Source organism: Ictidomys tridecemlineatus, chromosome 10, assembly GCF_052094955.1.
Source record: "Ictidomys tridecemlineatus isolate mIctTri1 chromosome 10, mIctTri1.hap1, whole genome shotgun sequence".
Classification (NCBI taxonomy): Eukaryota; Metazoa; Chordata; class Mammalia; order Rodentia; family Sciuridae; genus Ictidomys; species Ictidomys tridecemlineatus.
In genome coordinates, this window is record NC_135486.1 from 33004184 (window position 1) to 33024051 (window position 19868).

At 42.8% G+C, this 19868-nt stretch overlaps 1 protein-coding gene across 1 annotated transcript; it reads right to left on the minus strand.

Annotated features, from left to right (window-relative positions):
* Positions 1 to 1671: 1671 nt before the first annotated feature.
* LOC144367601 (uncharacterized) lies at positions 1672 to 18836 on the minus strand. The gene is made up of 5 exons (XM_078024670.1): positions 18554 to 18836; positions 12138 to 12421; positions 6366 to 6468; positions 5682 to 5864; positions 1672 to 1916 (listed from the first exon to the last, which is right to left on the minus strand). Exons 1-5 carry the CDS (start codon positions 18834 to 18836, stop codon positions 1720 to 1722), a joined length of 1050 nt encoding a protein of 349 aa, XP_077880796.1. The 3' UTR covers positions 1672 to 1719.
* Between the last annotated feature and the right edge of the window lie 1032 nt (positions 18837 to 19868).

The window sequence follows — 19868 nt, forward strand, 5'->3', positions numbered from 1 at the left end:
AGACTAGAGCACTTCCTTGCCGCTTCTACCTAGTGAGAAGACGCTATTTGCAAAACAGAATAAGCTCTCCTGGGACACCAAGTTAGCTGGTGCCTTGATCTTGGGCATCTCAGCTCCAAGAACTGTATGAAAGAAATGTCTTTTTAAAATAAGCCACAATGGACAAGTTATATTTGTTATAGTGGCCCAATGGGACTGAGTTAAGTATATTCAGGTGTTAAAATTAAACACAAGGATAACTTGCTTGTTGTAACCAATTTCATTAAAATTGAAAAATCTGTCTCAATTCAATTTATCTAAATCAGGATCTCAAACAAGAGGAAAGCATTTAATATAAGCTTTATGATTTTATGCAATAAGAGGTAACAATTTATCACCATAAAGTTTTATCTTTATCTTTATTTTCATCCTAAGATTATAGCTTTTTAAAAATCAAAAATGTTTCTAGACAAAGTGATTTTAACTAAATAGTGCTGTCTGAATTGCAAAGATATAAAATTACACTTCAAGATCTTGTTACTGAAATTTTAAAAACAGAAAAAAGAAATCTGCAACAAAAAAAACTCATTAAAGAATTATTTGACCTTGAGATCATTACCAATAAGGTGTTTATCACCTTGGTTTTTAGGCATTATTGTCTTAAAATGACTTATTCTCAAAGTTCAAAACTGAGTATATTAAAGGTTTAAAAATTGGACAATATGATATAAATGCTGATACTCAATTTAGAATGTTACATCCTGATTAACTCATGATAAATTAAAATTATTTTAAGTTGAATATGCATTTAATATACCAACCTATCATATATCATAGCTTAGCAGAACAGTACCCTGTAGTATAGTGATTGCTCACTTTTTTGATCACAAGGCCAGTTGGATGCTGTTAACTGCTGTTACACAATACCATAAAAGTTGTCTACCATGTATTTCTAGTCGCAGAAACAGATTAAAGTACAATTCCTATTGAATACATATCACTTTCATACTACTGTAAAGTAAAAAAAAAATCACAAATTAAACCACCATAATTTAGAGACTGTCTGTTTAAAGGAATTAAACAAGTCAATCCTCTTACCTCTAAGCACAAATATAGTTTTTACAGATTTTATTGCATTTTCTGCCAATCATTTTTCCATAGTTATATAGTTTTATAGTTATATATTCAATTAAGCTTCTATTTCTCTTTATGATTTGTTTACATTGTTTAATGTACTAGATTCATATATTTTAGAAGCTCACATGTCATCTTTTTACATTTGCTTATGGATAGGTAATAATCAGTAATTGATTATATTTTTGACTAATATAAGTCATGACTTAGTTTGGTATTTAGATCTTTCTGAATTTTATAATTTTGAAGATGGAGAGTCTATCTTTTCATGCACTGTGAAACAGAGTCTCAGGGAGCCCCAAAAGTTATGTAGAAAACTTTCAGTTTGGAGAATGATGGATACAGACAAGCATCTAATTTCTTGCCACAGATGTTTTATGAATAGGATGCATGGCACTTTGGTTTGCCAAATTTGAATGCAGTGCTTTTAAGATGTGGGGCTCTAGCCTCTCAGATTCTAAACACATTAGCAGGTATCAACACAAATTCTAATTTATGAGTAAAAATGAGTTAAACAATGTTTTAAAATAAAATTGAAAACTAGATTAATAATAAAAATTCTGGATTTAAGTGCACATTTTAATGAGATTAAGAGTAGCTCTTATGTTATGTACAAACAGGATATTCCAGGTGACCATCAATACACCTTGTAAGAAATGATTGACGTTGAGTTGATGGAGAATATCCATATTTACACACAAATTCAACTGTGTCCCCTGATGGAGCATAAAGCTTTTGCTGTTTTATCCACCTGAAGGTTATGTGGTATCTTTCCATGATTTCTTCTGATATTACACATGCATCTGAAAGAAATAAATGAGTATAATATTAAGTTAGAAATGAGTCTTTTACCAAGATTTGGGGTTTTCAAGTAGAATGTTTTTAATATTTTAGAAATTCTTCCTGAAAACTCTTCCTGAACAAATTCTGTATGAATAACAGATAGATTAAAATAAAGTTAAAATAGTAAATGATGTAAGAATTAGGTGGTTAATGTGTGATAATTACATTTTATTACCAATTCTTTCATTTATCATATTAAGAGCTTGGCATTTTGGAGTGTAAAATCATTATGGTATCATGGCTGATTTTGTTTTTCTTTTTTGGACTGGAAATTGAACCCAAGGACTCTTTAACCCTGAACTACATCTGCATTCCTTTCTTTTATTATTATTATTTTGAGACAAGTTCTCCTGACTCAGGATCCCATGTTTCTGGGATTACAAGAGTGTACTGCCATGACTGGCTGGTTTTTCTTTAATTAAAATATTGGTCAAAAGGGTAGGGATATAATTCAGTTGGTAGAGTTCTTGCCTTGCATGCACAAGCCCTGGTTTCCACCTCCAGATTCACAAAGAGAAAGGAAATATTGGTCAAATGTTATAAATTTTCAGTTATAAAATGTATAAGATAGAGAGGGTGTCACATGCATAAGCAGTAGAAAAGACTACTGAAACAACAAATTGGTTATCAAAAAAGGTAATAACAATGAACACATCCTTTAATAAGACTAACCGAGAAAAAGATGACTCAAAATAAGAGATGAAAAAAAAAAAAAGACATTACAACCAATACCTCAGAAATACAAAGAGTCATTAGGGATTACTATGAGAAAATGTACGCTAACAAATTAGAGAACCTGGAAGAAATTTATAAATTTTTAGACACATAGGTTCTTCCAAAAATAAACCATGAAAACATGAATCCAGAAGAGACTGAATCAGTAATAAAAAGTTGAGGAAAGCCCATGACTAGATGCTTTTACTGATTAATTTTTTGAAATCTTTAAAGGAGAACTAATTCCATTTCTTTTAAATTTGTTGCAAAGATTTGAAAGAGAGAGAATCATTCCCAACCCATTCTCTGAGGCTAGCATTACCCCCATAGCAACAAGAACACAAGATAAAAGAAACTGTAGACTAATAACCCTGATGGACATAGATGTAAAATTTCTCAATAAAATATGAGCAAATCTGAATGTTCTTCAACAGAGAATTATAAAGATTATTCACCACAATCAAATTGGTTCCATCCCAGAGATGCAAGGATGGTTCAACATATTCAGATCAATAAACATAATAAGGATAAAAATCATGTGATTAATAGATATGGAAAATGCATTTGAAAAATATCAGCATCACTTCCTGATAAAAGTCCTGAGAAAATAAGGTTTGGGAAGATCATACCTCAGAATAATAAAGGCCATACAAGACATAGCCACAGGCAATATACTGAAATGAGAAAAGTTGAAAACATTTCCTCTAGGATCAGGAACAAGGGTATGTATTCTCCCTTCTCTTATTCAGTATAGTACTAGAAATTTTAGTCAGAACAGTGAAATAAGAGAAATAAAGGGCATACAAATTGTAAGGAGAGAAGTCAAATTATTTGTGTCTGCAGATGTTATGTTTAAATATATAGAAAAACCAAAAGACTCCACCAAAAGACTATTAGAATGGATAAAGTCATTAAGGTAGCAAGATACAAAATCAATATACAAACATCAGTGAGATTTTTATACACCAATAATGAATGTACTGAGAACCAAATAATAAAAACAATCCCATTCACGAATCTTTAAAACAAGCAAACAAAACCGCAAAGAAAAAAGACATCTACCACACACTGATTAAAGAAATTGAAGAAGATACAAAATAAATAAGAAACTCCCCATGCTCATGGATTGGAAGAATTAGTGTTGGTAATAATACATTAAACATGTATTCCTTCAGCAATAATAAATTAAGCAATTTACAGATTAAAAGCCATTCCCATTAAAATATGAATGATATTCCTCACAGAACTAGAGAAGAAAATTCTAAAATTCATATGGAAGCACAAAAGACCCTGAAGAGATAATGAAATCTTGAAAAAAAAAATAAATACACAAAGGCTGTAAGAATCACAATAACTGGTTTCAAGACATACTACAGTACCATAGCAACCAAAAGAGCATAGTATTTGCATAAGAATAGATGCAATGACCAATGGTACAGAATAGAGACACACTCTCCTCCCTCCCTCTCTCTCTCTCTCTCTCTCTCTCTCTCTCTCTCTCTCTCTCTCTCTCTTTCTCTCTCTCCATAAATATGTGTATTTATAGATAGATGAATACAAACATACATACAGATATATCCATGCATATATATCTGCTGATTCCTAAGAAAGTTTCCAAAAAAGAAAACATTGGATAAAGTACCATCTCTTCAATAAATGATGCTAAAAATGGATATCCACATACAGATAGATGATTGAATCTTGACTCCTCTTTCCATGTACAAAATTAAATTCAAAATGTACACAGGCTTAAATGTAAAACCTGAAAACTCTAAAACTACTAGAAGAAAATATGGAGAAATAAGAAACTGGTTCAAGCAACAATTTTCTGGATAGAACCACAAAAGCACAAGAAACAGAAGCAAAAATTGACAAAGTTGATATATTAAATTGAAAACTTTCTGTACAGCTAAAGAAACAGTCAACAGAATGAGACGAGCCATGGAATGGGAAAAAGATTTGCCAGCTATGCATCTCACAGAGGGTTAATACCTAGAATGTATAATGACCTCAAAAAAACTACACAAGTAATCCAATTAAACATCAGGCAAATGATTTGTGAATAGACATATCTCAAAGAAGTACAAACAGTCAAAAATACATTAAAAAAACCCTCTCAATATCATTAGCCATCAGGGAAATGAAGATGAAAACTACAATGAGATACCACATTATCCCAGTTAGAAGGTCTATTATTAACAATAAACCCTAAAATTAATAAATGTTGGTGAGGATGTGGGAGAAAAAGAACACTTACACTCTCTTGGTGGGAATTTAAATTGGTACGATCATTATGGAGAGCAGAAGGTTTCTCAAAATACTTAAATTAGATCTGCCCTATGCCCAGCTATCTTGCTTCTGGGTACATATCTACAGGAAAAGAAATCAGCATACCAAAGGGATATCTGCATGCCCATTCAGTGTTATTCACAGTAGCTAAGATATTGAATGAGAACATGTGTTTATCAATAGATGAGGAGATAAAGACAATGTAGTATATTTACACAAGGGAATATTATTCAGCCACAAAGAAGAATTGGCTGTTGTCATTTACAGCAAAATGGATACAACTGGAGGACATTAGGTTAAGTAAAGTAGGCCAGACACAGAAAGATAAGTCCCATACATTCACTCTCATAGGTGGAATATTAAAAAGGGTGACCTGAATGTAGAATAGTGACCAATAGAGGTTGAGAAGGTATGATAGGGTGGGTAAATAAAGGTTGGATATGATCATGTTGAGTGTATGCATATATGGAAATATCATACTAACCCCCATTAATAAGGGCAACAATTACATGCTAATAAAAAATTTATAATTGCATTTATTAATTATTTTAAAATTAAAAATAATTTATTAATCTTTATTTCCTCACATATGAATTGTTGGTAGAGAAGCATTGCAGAGAATATTTCTTTTTTAATATGTGAATATTTCTATTTTACACAGAAAAGTATGATACTGAAGGTGCTGATTTTCCCAGGTCCCATGAGATTACTGAAGTACTTACGTAAAGATTTTGGCGGGTTTGACCACTTTCCGTTTCTACATGTTACTGTCTTGCTACCTTCCAGTTGATATAAGGATTGGCACTGATATTCAACTGCTGATCCCGTAGGATATACTGCTAATGGGAATGAAGTGAGGTCTCCATTGTCAATAGGTGGAGAAGGTCCACATTTTCCTGAGGAATCTGGAAAAATACCATTTCATTTATGGAGAGAACAAATCAAAATACAGGATAAAATTAAAGCCAGGACAAACACATCACTTTAGATATCATCAATATTTTATGATTTCTGGTAACAAATGATTGCTCACAGAAATCTTAATCATAGAAAATGAGAGTTACATTTTAAGCTCTTCTTTTCCTCTCACTGAAGGCGCATATAAACCATCGACAAATGTGTCTGCTTTGTAGTGATTCAATACTAAAAAATGTGTCTTGATACATAAATCCTGAACAGGTAAACAATGAGGACAAACTAAGAAAATTTCTTGTTATTATATATGACATTACGCAGTGTTTATTGTGTCCCTACTGACTTCTTCTTAATTTTCCTTTTCATTACAAAAAAAAAAAAAAAAACACCAAAACTCCTTGAAGAAAGTTCAAAGGAAGTAAATTTGTAGAGAAATAATAGGGAAATATTGTCTTCCTAATTTGGACAAGATGAGTAAAAATCATTGTTACCTATTCCTTTTTTTTCAGGCAGCTGCTTCCCAGAGGAGGGGATCTGCAGGAGCCAGAGACAGAGGCCTGAGGGGATGACCCCTCCGTGCCCCAAACACTCCACCTTTTTCATAGAGTTGCATTTGGGAGAAAAGAGAAAGGACAAGAAATTAATCAATGACATAAATCCCAGAGATGTGGCTTCTGGGACAAGAACTTAAACCAATCTTCTAATTTTATACAGAGAAACACATTTAAGTTCTGTTAATAGTGGAGCCAGAAGTATAAGCCCTTTTTAAGATGATTGTCCTGTCCCTGCAAGACAGGCAGGAGCAGGGTGAGGGTAGAGAGCAGATAAGAGGAAGCAGACCACTTACTTCCTCCCTAGAGAACCTGAACCTGCCAAGTTTTTACTAATACATCTGGTGGGTTCCCTCCTCTAGAACACCCTCCTTATCTAGCAAATTCTATCAGTTTCCTGTCCAGGCTCAAGGCCACAGCCCCCTTCTCTGTGAACAGCAGTTACCACTTGAGGAGCATTTGCTCCCCATTGGGTATTGAGCAGGGCCTTCCTATCTTTAGCACATCTAATCCTTATGACAGCTCCATAAGGCTATATTAGTATCTGCATTTTACAGTGAACTTCAGCAGCCCAGAAGCAAGTGGAAGAAGCAGGGCTGAAGCCTAGGGTTGTCTGACCTCAAAGGTCACATCACCTCCCCAACTCCAACAGCTTGGTCCAGTTGACAGATCATGCCTACTGAGAACGGTTACTGTCCAGGGTCTAAGGAGCCTTCATCACACACCATTGTGTATTGTTCCCAAGGTGCTTTCTGTGCCTTACTTCTCCAATTGGAAGCAGGAACCACATTTCTGTCTTTCACAGGGATATCATAGGTACTCAAAAATGCATTTTAACTGAGCCTATCTAACAGATTTTCCTAAACTGTACATGAGGACAAAATATGGATATCATAGGTACTCAAAAATGCATTTTAACTGAGCCTATCTAACAGATTTTCCTAAACTGTACATGAGGACAAAATATTCCAGTTCTTTATTTTCCAACAAGCCTGGGAGAGCTCAGTATAATAGATGACAGGACATGGACTTTGAAGTCAAACAAATGTAGGTTTAAATTCTACCTCTGGCCACGCACCGTGCTGTATGCCTGTAATCTTAGCAGCTCAGGAGGCTGAGGTAGGAGGATTGCCAGTTCAAAGCCAACCTCAGCAACTTGCAGAGGCTCTAAGCAACTAAGTGAGACCCTGTCTCGAAATAAAATACAAAAAGGGCTGGGGATATGGTTCAGTGGTTGAATGTCTCTGTGTTCAATCGCTGGTACACACACAAAAAAATCTGCCTCTGCAATTACCTGTTTTGTGATCTTAAACAAGTAAGACCCTCCCAAAATTTGTTTTATTATCTGAAAAGCCTGAATCCTAACTAAAACTCTTGTCTAGTTAACTCAAAGGATGAAATGAGGTGATTCACATAAAGCCTACAGTAGGATACCCAGCACATAGTAAGCACTCAGTAATGATGACTACTGCTATTAAGCCACTTACCTGGCCCCCAGCTTGCCTCAGGGGCTAATGAAAGGAGGGTGGCTCCAGGGTTCTCAAGCTGGCTGGACAATCTGACCAATGCCCTGGGTCAGCAAAGCTGCAGAAGTGCCTACAGGAACCCAGCATAGCCTGAGCTCCCAGAACCTTCCCCTGCAGTCCCAGAGACCAGGCCACGGGCATCCAACGTCTACCCTGGCAGCGAGGCCTGGATGCTACCTGGACATTTTGAGTCACTGCTCAAATGTTTGCCATCAAGCTGTGTCAGTCGAGGCATGGGGATCTAGCCTCAAAATTAGTTTGGTGGTTACTCCAGGTCCTCTGCTCACTGTGACCCCTCAGCCAAGTACCTACCATGCCAGGAACCCATTCAACCTTTTATAGCATTTCTTGTGCTGTTTTAATTTGTCTTCACTTCTTTCTCTCCAACTCAACTCATTTCTCAGCACCTAGCACAGTCTCGGACCAGGTTTAAAGGCTTGGGACAGATGAATGAAATGAACTCAGTTGGCATGTGGGAAAGACAAACGGCCACTCAGATGAAGCCAGGAGTCTCCCGCCTCAGGTTCTTTTCCCAGTTTAGCTAGTCATGGTGACCTGTACTCAAGTATATAACTTCGGAGGGTGTCCCCTGCTTACTATCAGCCCACCCCCATCTGGACTGCTCTGATGACCTCTACCTGACTCTGACCCACTCATAACCCCAAGACCCCTTCATGCGTATCACTATCTCACAGTGCTTTCCTCACCTTGCTTCTGAGCATGACCCTGTGCAGGTACCTGCTATTCTGCCATCAGTTTGGAAGCTCCCTGAGGGCAGAATGGGCCTCCTTCCTCTGTTTGCTCTGGCATTCTAAGCACTTTCAGACCATGCTTTACCTCTAAAATGCAAGTTCTTAGGAGAGTGGAGTAAAGCAGTTGGGACCTTGACCCAAAGTTCCCTGTGGGTGTTTCTGCATGAAGCTGCAGCAGTACCCAGGGGGATTCAGCTACACCCCTCCAGCTGCCCCTCCAGCTGGGGGATCTGATAAGCTGAATCTCACCTCCTCCCCCACCCTTTTCCTGACAGTCAACTTCAGGGTCAGCTCTGCTACCATTCCTAATGACATCAACCAAGCCCTCTTCCCAGCCATCAAGAAGGGGGCTGACACCATGAGAATTTGAGATCCTGCTGTCTGATTACCTGTCTCTCTTACTTCCATGATGCTGGGACCTCTGGGACCTCCAAGTCTGCCTTACTTTTCCTCTCTGTAATCTCAGAGCCTAGCAGAGCAGCACAGTGTAGGGCTAACTGGGTATCTGTGAAATGAATAAGTTACAGATCCAGATTTCAGTTCCTCTTGTTTCTTCCCTCCCCCAGCACTCACCCCCAGCTGAACAGGCTGAGAGCTGAACTTCTCTGCCTCCCCCTTTCTCATCTAAAAATGTCTTTTTCTAAAGTCAAAGGTCAGATCCTTACACACCAACTCTTGGATGGTCTTAAGATCTCAGTATACTTCTGGTCTCCCAATCAGCCTGAGGGAGAGGCCTGGTACCAAAGGTAGGAAATAGGTTGCGACAGAGCGATTGGAGCCTTGGAATCCTGACTCACAGTCACTGCAAAAATAGGACCCTCCTCTGATCTGTCCCACTCGGAAATCCAAAGTCAAAACAAAACCCCCAGGTCTAAGCCATCTCCACAAGGTGCCCCGGAAAGGACCAGCCCTTGAAACACACAGTCTTGTGCAGCCCACAGGGAGCCCACAAGGCACAAACTGGCAGGTCTTGCCCCAGCTCTCTGGGGAGCTGGCTTTTCTCTTTGTCCCTAGGTTTAGCTCCCCGTAGCCTTTGTGATGCCAAACAAGAGGACAAGGGGTGAGATTTGTTGGGCAAAACTGGAAAATATGTACGCTGTTATCAGAATCCCCCTGAGCCCCAATCAAGCACTTCAACGTCAGAACCATAATCCAATCAGCACTCGACAACAGCTGCAGGTGATGCCTCCTCCCTGTACCAGGAAAAGCTGGCAGCCCTGAGCCACTGATGCCAGGGGAAGCTTCCGCCCCACCCCCGCCCATGATGGGGAGGGGACACAGAAAGGTAACAATGCAGGGGGCAGCCAGTGCCCCAGATGCAGGAGCCCTAGGAGGCCCTGCCAGAGGCAGAAGACAGGTAGAGAGTTGCCGCGCATCATCTGAAAGAGTCCAACTGTTCAGATTTCCAAAGTGAGGGAGCCTTGCAGAAAAGGGACAGGATCTGTGGGCAGTTTGCTCTTCACCTTCCAATTTCAGCCTCTGAGTTTCAGCTGAGGTCCCCAAGACAGGAAATGGGCTGTCATTTTCTGTTTCACAGTGGCAAACACAAGTTCTGGAGCTAAGTGTTAAGTCTCTTTCTTCCTCAGTATCATTGTCTCCCTCTCTCTCCCTCTCTCTCTTTCTCTCTCCACACACACAACATGCCTTCAGCTAAATCCAAAGACTAAGGGGAGAAATTGTTCCCTCAGAAGTGCCAGCTGGGTCAGGGTAAAAGGTAGAATGTATTCCATGGGTAGCAGACCCTCATGTGCTTCGACTCATCCTGCAAGGCCAATCCTCCTCACATCAGAGGGGCACGGACCCCTGCCTGCCCTCCTCTACCAGTCCCACCCCCACAGCTGGTATAGCCCCCTCCCCAGGGTTTCCATCTCCAGGCACATTTTCCCTGGGCTTCTACTTATGCTTAAAGTTTTACAGGTTCTGAATGTGCCCATCTCTAGCCCCATCGAAACCATTCAACTCCTGCCCAACCAGTTCTCAAAGCCCTGTGGCCTGCCCTTGCCTTGCTGGAGATTTGACCGGAGCCCAGCAGGGCTCACCACAGTTCCAAGGGTAGATGAGACACACCAGGCCCTCATGCCAGGGAGACAGACAGGCAGAAAAGGGGCATTGTCCACTCCTCCAGACTGAGGGAAGAGGCATCTCTGCCCAGCACACACACACATGCCAAAAACCAAGGAAGGAACCAGAAGCAGACCCTGGCTCAGGGCAGCAGAGGGACTGCCATGGGGACCAGAGTCTAGGTGATTCAGCACTCTGCCCACTCAGCCCAGCCCATGGGCTACACTCATGACAGCTCCCGGTGCCAAAGTGCTGACTTAGAGGCTGAGGAAGAATCCTTTCTAAAATCCAAAATTTTCTAGCACTCCAGCAGGGGTTCTCACCCAGGCCTTTTACATCCCAAGGCTGAGAACAAGGTCCAGGATGAGCCTACTATCTGTCCCCTTGGACCCTGCACCTCTCCAATCCTAGTTTCCCTGTGCTCAGCACCCCCTCCCGAGTCCATCTACGAAACAAACCTAAACAGCTTGAGAAGAGGGGTGGCTGGAGAGGAACACAGAGGCCTACTAACCCCCAGTCTCCCTCCTCGTCAGCCGTGGACAGGATCAAACATGCAGAAATGGGTGAAAGTGGGTTGTGTCCACAACAGAAAGTACATTGGGCCTTTGAAGCCGGAGGCTGCCCTAAGCAGAGAAGGGGGGCTAGGGCCAGTAAGGAGCTGAGGACAAGCTGTGGGGCTCCAAGCAGCAGTGGGACAGGCAGGTGGAGAAGGTGATGTGGCGGGCCATCTGAGAGCCTAGGGGAGTAGGTGGGGTTCTTGAGAGGGACCATGGTGCAGGAGAGGAAACCAAGAGGCAGCTGGGAAGAGGCTGGGACAGGGTGTGCAGAGATGAGCTGGGGGAGGACAGAAAGGGTGAGGGAGCTAGTGGGGAGACAGGCACTCAGCTGAGTGACTGGGGGGCAAGGGATGGGGAAGAGATGGGGGAGGGCAAGGAGAGGGGCTGGTATCAGGGTAGAAGAAATAGGAAAGAATAGGGTGATAAAAAGTGGGGTGTTGGGGAAAACAGAGGTATAAGGGCCAGCAGGGCTCATAGATGAGATGGGGACAGAGAAGTGAGGGGAAAGGGAGAGGATGCAGGAAGGGGGAGGGGACACTGCCAACGAGATGGAAAGGGTGTTGGGGTGAGGAGAGGTTAGGAGCTGGATGATGTGGGGGTGCACTGGAAACATACAAGAATTGGATGATTCGGGACAGATGACAATGTGGACAGGAGAAGGCATAGGGACGCGGACGGAGGGGGATGGGGTCAGGTCGGAGGATGGAGACGGACAGAGGAGGGCGGGAACAAGGGGGTGTCGCTAGATGGATTTCCATGATCCCCGTTTTACCATTTTACTTCCAGCCCATCTCTCCGGTGTCCGCGCTCCCCTACCTCCAAGGGCTCAGGCTCCGGCCCCGGTCGCAGTCCGAGCTGTCCGCTGCCGGCGCCGCCACTTCCCCCACGTCCCCTGCAGCGCCGCTCGTCGCCAGCCGCCGCATTAGGGCAGAGACTAGCTCGTGCGCGTCCCCGGGCGGCCGGCGCGCCCCCGACGGCCTGCGTGCGCGCCCCCGCGCCCCTCCCTCCGCGCAGCGAGCGCCTGCTGAGCGAGGACCGGAGCACCGAGGAGGGAAGGAGGCTCGGGGCGCGCCCTGCCCTACGCGATGGGGAGTAGCTCGCTCACCTGGACTGCATGAAACCGTCCTTTCTCTTCTCAGCCAGCTCTGAGACCTTTTTGCAGACTGAAAATAATACTTAGTGCACGGTTCCATTCGCTGAGCGCCTACTACGTGCTGACTACCCAGAGTATCAGTCCTGTGTATACCCCTTCACCAGAAGACAGACGGTGGCTCCTTGCGGGCAGGAATTTGTTGGACAGATCGTGTTCCCAGAGTGTAGCACAGAGACTTGCTTAAGGTAGACGCCCCAGGAATGTTTCTTGATTAAGAGTTGCTGCATCTGAATCGGGCGCAAAGGCTCACATCTGTAATCCCAGCGGTTGGGAGGTTGAGGCAAGAGGATGGCGAGTTTAAAGGAATCCTCGGCAAAAGCTAAGCAACTCAGTGAGACCCTGTCTCTAAAGAAAATGCAAAATAGGGCTGGAGATGTGGCTTAGTGGTCGAGTGCCTCTGAAATCAATTCCCTGTAGCCCTCCAAGAAAGAGTTGCTGGATGAGGAGTTGGGGCTGTGACTACTGCTGGCAGTCTTGGAATCTTCTTTTTTAAATGGGAAGTTTTACCCACCCTAGGGAGACTCAGACCCCTGTCCCAGATTTGAGTTAGGATGGAAAAAGCCTGGGACTTGAACACCAAAGATTCAGATGTCAGTCCTCTCTCTGTAATTGTCACATGAGCAAGACACTTCTCCTGGATTTCTTCAAAGGAGCCATGAAAAATTGATTGCATGATTGTCCCAGGACGCTTCCAGCTTTGACTTGAAGAATCCATTAGGCCAGGGCTAATGTGCAAGCATAGAGACCCCGGCTTAGAGTTACCACCTGAAACAGTGGAAAGATCCCAACTGGGGAATCAGAATCTTAGTCTTGGAAGAACTTCTAGTTCAGCTCCCCATCCAAACTACTGTCCCATCTGAGGCCCCATCCAAAGCAGCACTGCACTCCTCTGCCTCTGTGCTCAAACAGCTCTTATCTAGGGACCACCTGGCTGCCTCTCTGTCTCCTTCTCCAGTTTGTAAACTCTGAATAGAAGAATGCATCTTGTTCGCTATATTATCCACCTCAGCACATTGTAGATGCTCAGTAAATACTTGCAGAAGGCAAGCATGACTACTAATGATAGATGAATCATCCAGGTAACTGACAAAATGTTCTTCTCTTTGATTAGATTATTTGAAACCTACAGTTGCAGGTATTTGGGCAAAGACTATCAGAAGGGAAGGGGAGGAGGGCTGACATGGCAGGACCTGAAAGCAAAACTGCTTCTGGTATTAGAGACTTTGGGCAAATATTTTCTGCAGCGCGCCTTGTCTGTACAATTTGAGTCACTCAAAATCAGCATCTCAGCAGCACCCTCGTACCTGATTTACAATCCTGTGAATGAAACAGTATACCCTGGAGCAGAACAACCCCATTGTATCCATTCTGGAGTTTCTCAAGAAACTGGTCAACCCCAACCAAGGGGGGCAGGAAGGAATGTCCAGGGAATGTCCAAGGAATGAAGGGAAGAATTTGGAAACTGGGGTCACTGTCCAGATGCCACTCCTGGTCCTGGCAGGACCTGGACATTGGAGTATCATTTGGAAAACGTTTAAAAAGACAGAAAGACACTTAAAAAAAGCACCAGGGCACCTCAGGTCTGGATCTAGGGCAGGGCTTCTCCTTACTGAAAGTGGCTCCATGGAATAAAGAAAACGAATCTCCCTTCCTAAGCACCTGTTGTATGTCAGCTGCTTCTAGTGCTAGGAGGAGATCCGTTATAGGTGGTGTTGCATGGCGGCTGTGCCATCAACTCCAGAAGCACCCTACAATTCTGTCTCTACCATATCAGATCTGGGTAATCTTGGGCAATTTATTTATTTGCCTTTTATTGCTTTTTAAACTATTATCAAAGCTCTACAAACACATAAATGAATCCAGGTCCCATCATTCTACAGGATTTTTTACAAAGTACATTTTCCCCATGTTTTCTCCAGAAGTTATCCCTTTCCATTCTTTTGAGCTGTTTGTATGGCTATGGCCTCCATATCTCTAAATAATATGCTGTATTGCTACTTCTTGCTTTTTCTGTTTGGGCACTGACTCTTGATTTCATCCCATGAAGGACAATCTTTCATCTTTCACCTTCTCCTTGACCTTACGTTAACTCTTTTTTCTTCCCTCTCCTTGCCTCCCAATTTAGTCACATCTTGGTGTTGGTTATATCAGAATTAGTATCTATTATGACCGCTTAAATCCCATTCACAACTGATCGTTTAGTTTCCTGAAATCTTTTTGTTTTTCCTGGAGTTAATATTTGCCATTTTTAAATTTGTTTTTATGTACAGTACCTATAGTTTAAGCCTAAGTTGTCCATTGATCGTCTATGACAATACATTCAGATCCATCAGGTATTCTACTGATTTCACTTTCTTGAAGGAGCTCTTCTGAAGCTTTTTGATGTGTTCCAGCTTTCTACTGGTTCTTCCACACCCACTGCCCTGATGTTTCAGTTTCTTCATCTGCAAAATGGGGATAATTATAGTACCTTACAGGGCAGTTGTAAGAAAAAATGAAATAATTCATGTAGGACAAGGTTTGCCCTATAACAAGGATAAACTCAATAAATGTTAACCATTGTTATTCTAGACAGGAAAAAATCAATGCTCAAAAAACCTGCCCAAGTAACAATTTGAAGCCCAGATGTGTCTAAAGTGCCTACTTAAAACTGCTTTGCTATTTTAAGATAGGCCCTAAATTTTTTTAGATTTACAAATACTAGAATATTCCAATATGGTCAAGTTGAAGGAAAACACGTTTTGCTAGGAAAGTTCTAGCAAACAGTGAACTTGGGCAGCCCGTGTAACTTTTTTTTCTTATCTGTAAAATGAGGTTAATGTGAGAATCAATGAAATAAGGCACTTTGTAAACAAAAATCGTCTGTTATCAAGTGTTAGTTATTGCCCAGTACCCCTTCCCTTCTTTCATTTTTGTTTTTCAACAGCAAAGAAAAACTGAGGCCCAGAGTAGTGAAAGATCACGTGGTAGTTTGGTGGTTGGAACAGAACTGGAACTCAAGTCTCAGGGTCCTGGTGTAAAGAAATTAAATCTGGGCCTGAGAAGAGCAGAAACCCCTCAGAAACCCCCAGGGAGAAGGAACAAGAGCCTCCTTGGCCTTGACATCCAGAGTCACAGAACTTTCTGGCTCAGAGGAGGGGGCTGCCTGGTGGGCAAATATGAGTCCTCCTCCAAGTTGTTCTACTCTTGTGTCCGGGACATGCACAGGTATGCTGAATGCTGAGGGGCAGGGCAGGGCCTCAGCAGTGCCTGTTACACCCTCTAAGCCATCTTCTTCCACATGGTCCCCAGGAGGTGCAGGGAGTGAGGCCGACTCATGCATTATAGGCAGAGAGTTAACCTGGTTTGGCCTTTTGGGAGAACAATTTGGCAGAACCATCAAGACTTTTAATGAATCCATAAGCACCACCTCTGAGAATCTGGCCTGCAGACACACAGGTATAAGCCGCAGAGATGGGTAAGCACAGGATGCTCAATGCAGCCCATGAAGAGGGCAACGAGTAAATGAATAATCATGCATGCAGTGGAGAAGTATAACGTTTCTTTTTAAAGATGATAATGTACACACAAATCTTTTAAAGAGAAAATGTAATTAAGAGAAACTTAAGGGGTGGGAAAGACCCACCTGAGCTTTTGGGTGAAGGTCTTCTGGGTTTTTTAGGTTCAGAAGAATCCTGAAACTATAAATCGCCCACATATGATTTGAGATATGCTGTCTTTTTTTTTCTCCCTAGAGGCCCTGAAACTACCCTAAAATTGAACCTATTATAGAACAGACCTAAGTCCTATAGTAGCTGAGGCTGCTAGAATTATGTGTGTTCTGGGAAGAACCTTTGACTTGTGAGCTGTCCTATTCAGGATGACTGTATTGCCCATTATTATTTTGAATACATTGGTGGTGTTGTAATGCGTCCTGGACCCTCAATGGAGCCAGAATTTACAATTCAGATATTGACTTTGCAGAAAAATCTTAGCTGTCATGTTTATGGTATCCAAAGGGGTGACATTATGATTGCCAAAAGCTCAAATGATCCAAAATCAAATATTTGTAAGAGTAATTGCTTTGAAAGGAAACAAAAGCCTCACCACCCAATATTAGATTTTTTTTTAAAGGCCATGTTAAGTGCAGATCATATTTGGTTGAAATCATCTACAGGATTCTCCAGATTCCAGGTAGTATGTGAATCTATTCTATATGGACTAATAAGAGGACGAATCTTCTTTAAGACTTGTCCTCTGAGTGATTTTGGATATCTATATGATCGCCCGAGTCACCACAAATATTCTGATAGTTAGGAGGCATTTATTCTTTTGACATGATTGTTGTCTCATTCAAGTGAATTTATTACTTCAGTTGAAACTATGTACTTATCAGTAAACTGCTTGCTATTTAAAACCAGAAAATGCAAATTAGTAACAACATGTAGGGTACTTTCCTTTTCTGGGAGACAAAATAAAAGCAAGTTAGGATAAGGGATGGGAAGAAGAAAGAGGGCACAGTGCTCTGAGCTAGTTTAGGAGATGAGACAGAGTAAGGTCAGGAGGGAAAATGGCTGGAAACACACCTGTAATTCCCTTGGAGGCTGAGGATGGAGGATGGCAAGTTTGAGGCCAATCTGGACAACTTACTGTTACTTTGTCTCAAACAAACAAAAAAACAAAAACAAACCAAAAAACAACAACAACCACCAAAAAAAAAACAGGGCTGGGGATGTAGTGGTAGATGTGCCCCTGGGTTCAATCCCCAATATGGTAGGAAAACCAAAACAAAACAAAAATGGAGAAAAAGATTAGGAGGGAGATCATTTTTGTTGAACCCTTTCATACACTAGACCCTTCACATATCTTGTGTTACTTGATCCTCACCAAAAAAAAAAAAAAAAAAAAAAAAAAAAGCTACAATGACAAACACCCCACCAGCCAGGTAGGAATTATTGCCCCCAACTTACAGAGGAGGAACTAGGGCAGCCAGTAAGAGTCACAACATTACGCAATGTCATAACATCACACTGCTGGATGTGGGAAAGGATTAACTGAGAAAGTCAGACTTTGGCCCTTGGTTCCTAGGAAGTGACCTCTGAGCCCTTGGAAAGTCCTGCCTGCTAAGAGTGTGTCCACCTGCAGGTAGTCAGTGCTAACAATGTGACCCATGGTGAGGTTTTTGGGTGCAAATCGGCTCAACCTCCAGAGGGGCCAGAAGCTCAGGTCTGCCCTATGAGTGATCGTCTGTGCCTCCATGACTGACCCCTTGTAAAAACTCTGACACTGAGGCTCAGGAGAGCTTTCCTGGTTGGCAATATTCTGTGCATGTCATCACACACTGTCCACAGGATAATTCAGAGATGTCTCTGCCGGGAACTCTGTCCATACAGGGAACTCTTCTGGGCTCTGCACACCTTTCTCTCCTCTTGGCTGATGTTAATTGGGATCCTTTTGCTCTAATAAACCATAACCATTGAGCACAGTGAGTTCTGAGTCCCTCCAGCAAATCACTGACCTGAGAGTGGTTTGGGGATTGCTCCCTAACTTTCTAGAAGGTACATGGGGGACTGGGGTTTAAGCGAAGACCTCAGAGGTCCAAGAGTGTGCCTCTTCTCCACTGCACCCCACCCTTCACTGGCCCACTGTGCCACAAGTGCTGAAGGACAGAAGTCCTGGCATCACGAGGAAGAACAGGAACAAAGTGATAGACAGCCAAGCTGAGCTACAGCAGGCGCATGGATGAGGGCAGAGCAAAGGAAGCTGGCAGCATGTTCAGAGGATGCAAATGTTAGAAAGTTCTGGCAATCTAGGTCCCTTGCAATGAAGGAGGCCAGGAAGGCCAAGATTTCCTCCACCAGTTCCCCTAAAAGCTGGACTCCCTGGTCTCTCTCCCTCAGTTTTCCATACCTTCTTCTTGGGCCAGGAGGGAAAATCATGTTCCCAAACTTGTACATAGAATTCAGGGAAGGAGGGAGGGAACCAAGAGCCTGGGCTCTGACCCTGCTCTCTTCTAGCCAACCCACAGTTGCTGGAGGCCCAGAGCAATGGCAGGTTGGAGGCCCCTTACCACTTCCCCACCTGGCACATTCTTAGGTACCTAGTCTCTTCGGCCCCACATCCTGGGGAGTACCAAGGGAAAGCAAGGACTCATCTAGTTCCAGGCTGGAGAGTCTCTTTCCAACTGCTTTTTCATTTCCTGCTTTGAAGAGGTGGGTGGGGGAACACTCCTTGGTATTTGCCTCTTGCCCACCACTGCTGAGGGCCAGCCACAAAGCTGAGGTCATGAGGTTACTTGCCAAACACAAGCCTCTAGCTTCCGGGCAGAGTCCTCCCCAAGGCATGTGGTGTTGGCCTTCCACCACCATCAGGCAAAATGCCATGTCTGGTTGAGAAGGGTGATGAATAAACAGAGAGGGCGCTCTGAACAGCCATTACCCCAGCCTGGACTCTAGGCCCGGGCATCGGCCCCAGCCCTGCCCCGAGAGCAAGGCCCAGGGCAGAACACCCGGTGCCCCTTTCATACAGGGCATAGTTCCACCTTGAGAGACCACACTCAAATTCACCTGCATAAATGTGTTAGAGGAAGTAGGGCTTCTGGAGTCTTTCTCTACCCCAATGGAAGGCCTATACCAGGTTATTAACAATAGTATTAAGAGTAAACATTACTCTCTCTCCTCCCTCCAATGAGGCAACCAGCAAGAAGAGAAGTCCAACTGCAAACTTTCTCTCTCTGCCTCTTTCCCTCTCTCCCTCTTTCTAAATATATAGCAGTGAGGTTTTCTGGAGGCCTTTGAGGACGGATCACCTCTGCAGGTTGCTTCAGACCCCTGTCCCTCCCCAGATGGGAATCCTGGGATTTAGAAAAACAGAAGAGCCTTTCCTTTTGCAGTCTGTCTTGCAAACTTGCTTGTGTTAACAGTCTTGAGAGTTCTGTGCACTACCAACCACCAAGACAGCTTTTTACCATAGACCCCTGGTTAAGACCCCTCAATAATCTTTCCTTCTGAGCCCTCTTCACCTACCTTCTCTTTGTGGCATGATTCTAGATCAAGACCCAGATTAAACCCTCTCACGTAAAGAAAGCCTCTCATCTATTAGACCCAGCCCTCCCCCGGGGTAGCAGTGCACACAGTAGGTGCTCTCCCCTTTGCCCTCAGCTCACTGAGTGTCTTGCCTGGAAATTTCCTCACTAGGGAGGGTTGTACTCTGTGTACCCATAGGGCCTAGCACAGTACACTGCTTGTAACTGAAGCTCCATAAATATTTTTTGAGTGGACAAGTGAATGAGAACGGAGTTATTATGGACACAGACCATACAGTCCATTCATGGTGATTTAAATTTACATTAACAAAAATGAGAAATCCAGGTCTTTCAATCACACTAAGCACATTTCAAGTACACAAGAGCCACA

What these genes read in the sequence shown, in the direction of transcription:
- LOC144367601 (XM_078024670.1), bottom strand. Translation starts at nt 18,836, where the DNA reads ATGGCATTTTGCCTGATGGTGGTGGAAGGCCAACACCACATGCCTTGG. An exon ending in TGTGGGGCCGAAGAGACTAG is followed by an intron (nt 12,422 to 18,553) that starts GTACCTAAGAAT and finishes AGTCCAGGTGAG; the next exon opens with CGAGCTACTCCCCATCGCGT. An exon ending in GCCTGAAAAAAAAGGAATAG is followed by an intron (nt 5,865 to 6,365) that starts GTAACAATGATT and finishes GTATTTTTCCAG; the next exon opens with ATTCCTCAGGAAAATGTGGA.